This window comes from Acanthisitta chloris, unplaced genomic scaffold (assembly GCF_000695815.1).
Source record: "Acanthisitta chloris isolate BGI_N310 unplaced genomic scaffold, ASM69581v1 scaffold8725, whole genome shotgun sequence".
Taxonomy (NCBI): Eukaryota; Metazoa; Chordata; class Aves; order Passeriformes; family Acanthisittidae; genus Acanthisitta; species Acanthisitta chloris.
The window spans coordinates 55306-57897 of record NW_008673127.1 but is presented as its reverse complement, the minus strand read 5'-3'; the positions used below and the strand labels follow the sequence as shown (position 1 = coordinate 57897).

Here is a 2592-nt window from a genome sequence, read left to right as displayed (position 1 = left end):
TCCAGGGATGGTGAATCCACCACCTCCCTGGGCACCACATTCCAAGGCCTGAGCACTCTCTCTGTAAAAAATCTCTTCCTAATATCCAACCTAACCCTCCCCTGGCAGAGCTTGAGTCTGTGCCCTCTTGTCCTGCTGCTGGTTGCCTGGGAGAAGAGACCAACCCCCACCTGACTCCAACCTCCTGTCAGGGAGTTGCAGAGGGTGAGAAGGTCTCCCCTGAGCCGCCTCTTCTCCAGGCTGAACACCCCCAGCTCCCTCAGCCTCTCCTCATGGCACTTGTGCTCCAGTCCCTTCACCAGCCTCGTTGCTCTTCTCTGGACCAGCTCCAGCCCCTTAATGTCCCTCCTGAACTGAGGGGCCCTTTCTGGACCCTTCTGGTCAAAGGGTTAAGGGGGAAATTGCCACCCCAGGCCCTGATTCCTGCCAAGGGGAACAACCAGAACCTGCAGGACACGAGGGACTGGTGTTGCAAGGGGAGCATCATGTGAATGGTTCTGTGGTCTGCTAGGGCAGTGGGAACCTCGGGCACTACAGGGAGTGGAATCCAAGATCCTTGGCTGGCAGGAACAGCCCTCTACCAGCACAATGCAGAGGGCACACAACAGCAGAGGAGGTCAAAAGGGCAGAAGGGGAGAGGTTTCACAGCTCCTTTCCATTCCCTCCCCTTCTTGAAAAAAGCCCACAAACACAGCCAAAGCTGGTTTTTTTTCCCCTCCTCCTCTTAATCAGACCAAAGGCCAATCTTCAGTAACAGGCTTTGAGCTGACCAAGGCCTGCCTTATCCAGCACAGTCCTGTCAGACAGCACAGCTCTGAGACAAAGCCTGTGACCAGCCACCCATCCCAAGATTTCTCCTGCTTGCTTCTGCTCTAATGAAATTGCATGTATGTAGCAATGGCACCAGTGCTGCCAGGCTGCTGGCACCTGGCCAGCAACTGCATTAGAGCTGGAGGAGACAAGAGCATGAGCCTCTCAAAGCCTGGGCAGCAGGAAAGGAGATTTTTTTTCCCCTAGCGCCAAGTTGCTCCAGTAAAACATTTAGTATTTCATTTTCTAAATTTAGATCTTTGGCTTTGTAAACGAGGAAAGGCTTTTCCGTGGTGCCCTTCCCCCACAGGAGGATACAGGTGGACTGTAGGAGTTCAAAGGAGCAAAAGTTGCCTCCTGACTCGAGGCAGGAGCCTTTGCTCTGTGTCAAAAGATTTTCATCACATGCCTGAGCTCCCTGCACAAAGCTGTCCGTGAGGAAGTTGCATGATTTGGTCTGTCTGCTCCCAAACTGGATAGGGCAGAGCAAAGCCCCATGGCAGGAAGCCCTGGGGCTCGTCTAGGCACACCCCTGATTATTCTCTGCTTTGGAAGGAACATAAACAGCAGCATCATGTGCCAAACATGCCCCATGTAGGATGGGCGGGTGACTCAGTGGGGATAAAAAAAAGTCCTGCAAACGAGGCCCAGTTTAGCAACTTCAACTAACTTTGGTAACTGGGTGAGGACACAGTAGTTCACCTTTGCCATCTCTGAGTAACAAGCAGAACAGCTCTGTGCTTGGCTACTGCAGTGAGAAGAAGGCAAAGCACTGTGACAGAGCCCTGGGATGCAGCCAAAACTCTGGGCAGGAGAAAACCTGGCACCTGCTTCCACTGCTCAACTGGAGAGGTAAGGGCACTGCTTTGTCCAGCAAGGTGAGAGCAAAAGGCAGTACCAACCCAAATGAGGTGGGAGATTCCAACTGTGCCTCCCCATATGCCTGCACCTCATCCCACCACCTTTGTCTGTCCCACAGGCTCAGCAGGAGCATTTACCTTGGATGGAGATGAGTACTTGAAGGAGGCTGGATTTACTGGTCCACCTTTCTGTGCCCTGAAATGCACACATAAATGCGTTAAAGGGCTGAAGCACCATCAGCTTGCACTGTGACACTTGTCAGATGAAATGAGGCCCCGGTTCCTCTGCATTCCTGTTGCTGAGGTCCTGTGGTTTACAGCAGGAACAAGGAACTGACTCCATAAGCATGTGATGTGTTAGTGTCCCATCTCAACCACCCATCTCTCCGTTAGTTTTTTATCAGCACCACACCCCATCAGGCCAGTTCTGCCTGGAAGGTGTAACCCTACACACCACACATCAGCTCCAATCCCCTCCCAGCTGCCTGTCCATCTACCTGCTCAAAACACATCATTTCCCTGGCTCTGTTTATTCTCTGTTTATTCCAAGTCCCCAGCTGGATTTTGTACCACGCTACATGATTTGCCTACAGTGTGGGAGATGGGGACTTAAACCGTGAGAGACATCCCATGCTGGTATTGGCCTCTAGTCCAGCATGACTGGTCTGGCCATCTCATCAAGGCAAGACAGACAAGAGCCAAACACAGCCCCAGAAAAAGCCAAACTACACCAGTTAGCTGCTCCAGACATCTAAACCAGAGCCCAAAACTCCCAGCTCAAGCACCACCTGAGACCAGACATCACCCAGGAGTCTTGGCCCCGTAGGAAGTGACTCGTTCCAAAAGCAGCCTGGCACAACCCCTGCCCCCTGCGGCGGGGGACAGCCCTACCTTGGCTATCCATGTCCCCAGGAGGCTGACC

General features: G+C 52.9%; 1 protein-coding gene across 1 annotated transcript in view; it reads right to left on the bottom strand.

Moving 5' to 3' along the window:
- UBE2O (ubiquitin-conjugating enzyme E2O) overlaps nucleotides 1-2592 on the bottom strand; it is a gene marked incomplete at both ends in the record, with an annotated part of 25995 nt that overhangs the window by 468 nt on the left and 22935 nt on the right. Inside the window, 3 exon segments of the mRNA XM_009074796.1 lie at nucleotides 1481-1523; nucleotides 1809-1866; nucleotides 2562-2591. Coding sequence (XP_009073044.1) covers nucleotides 1481-1523; nucleotides 1809-1866; nucleotides 2562-2591 — 131 coding nt within the window.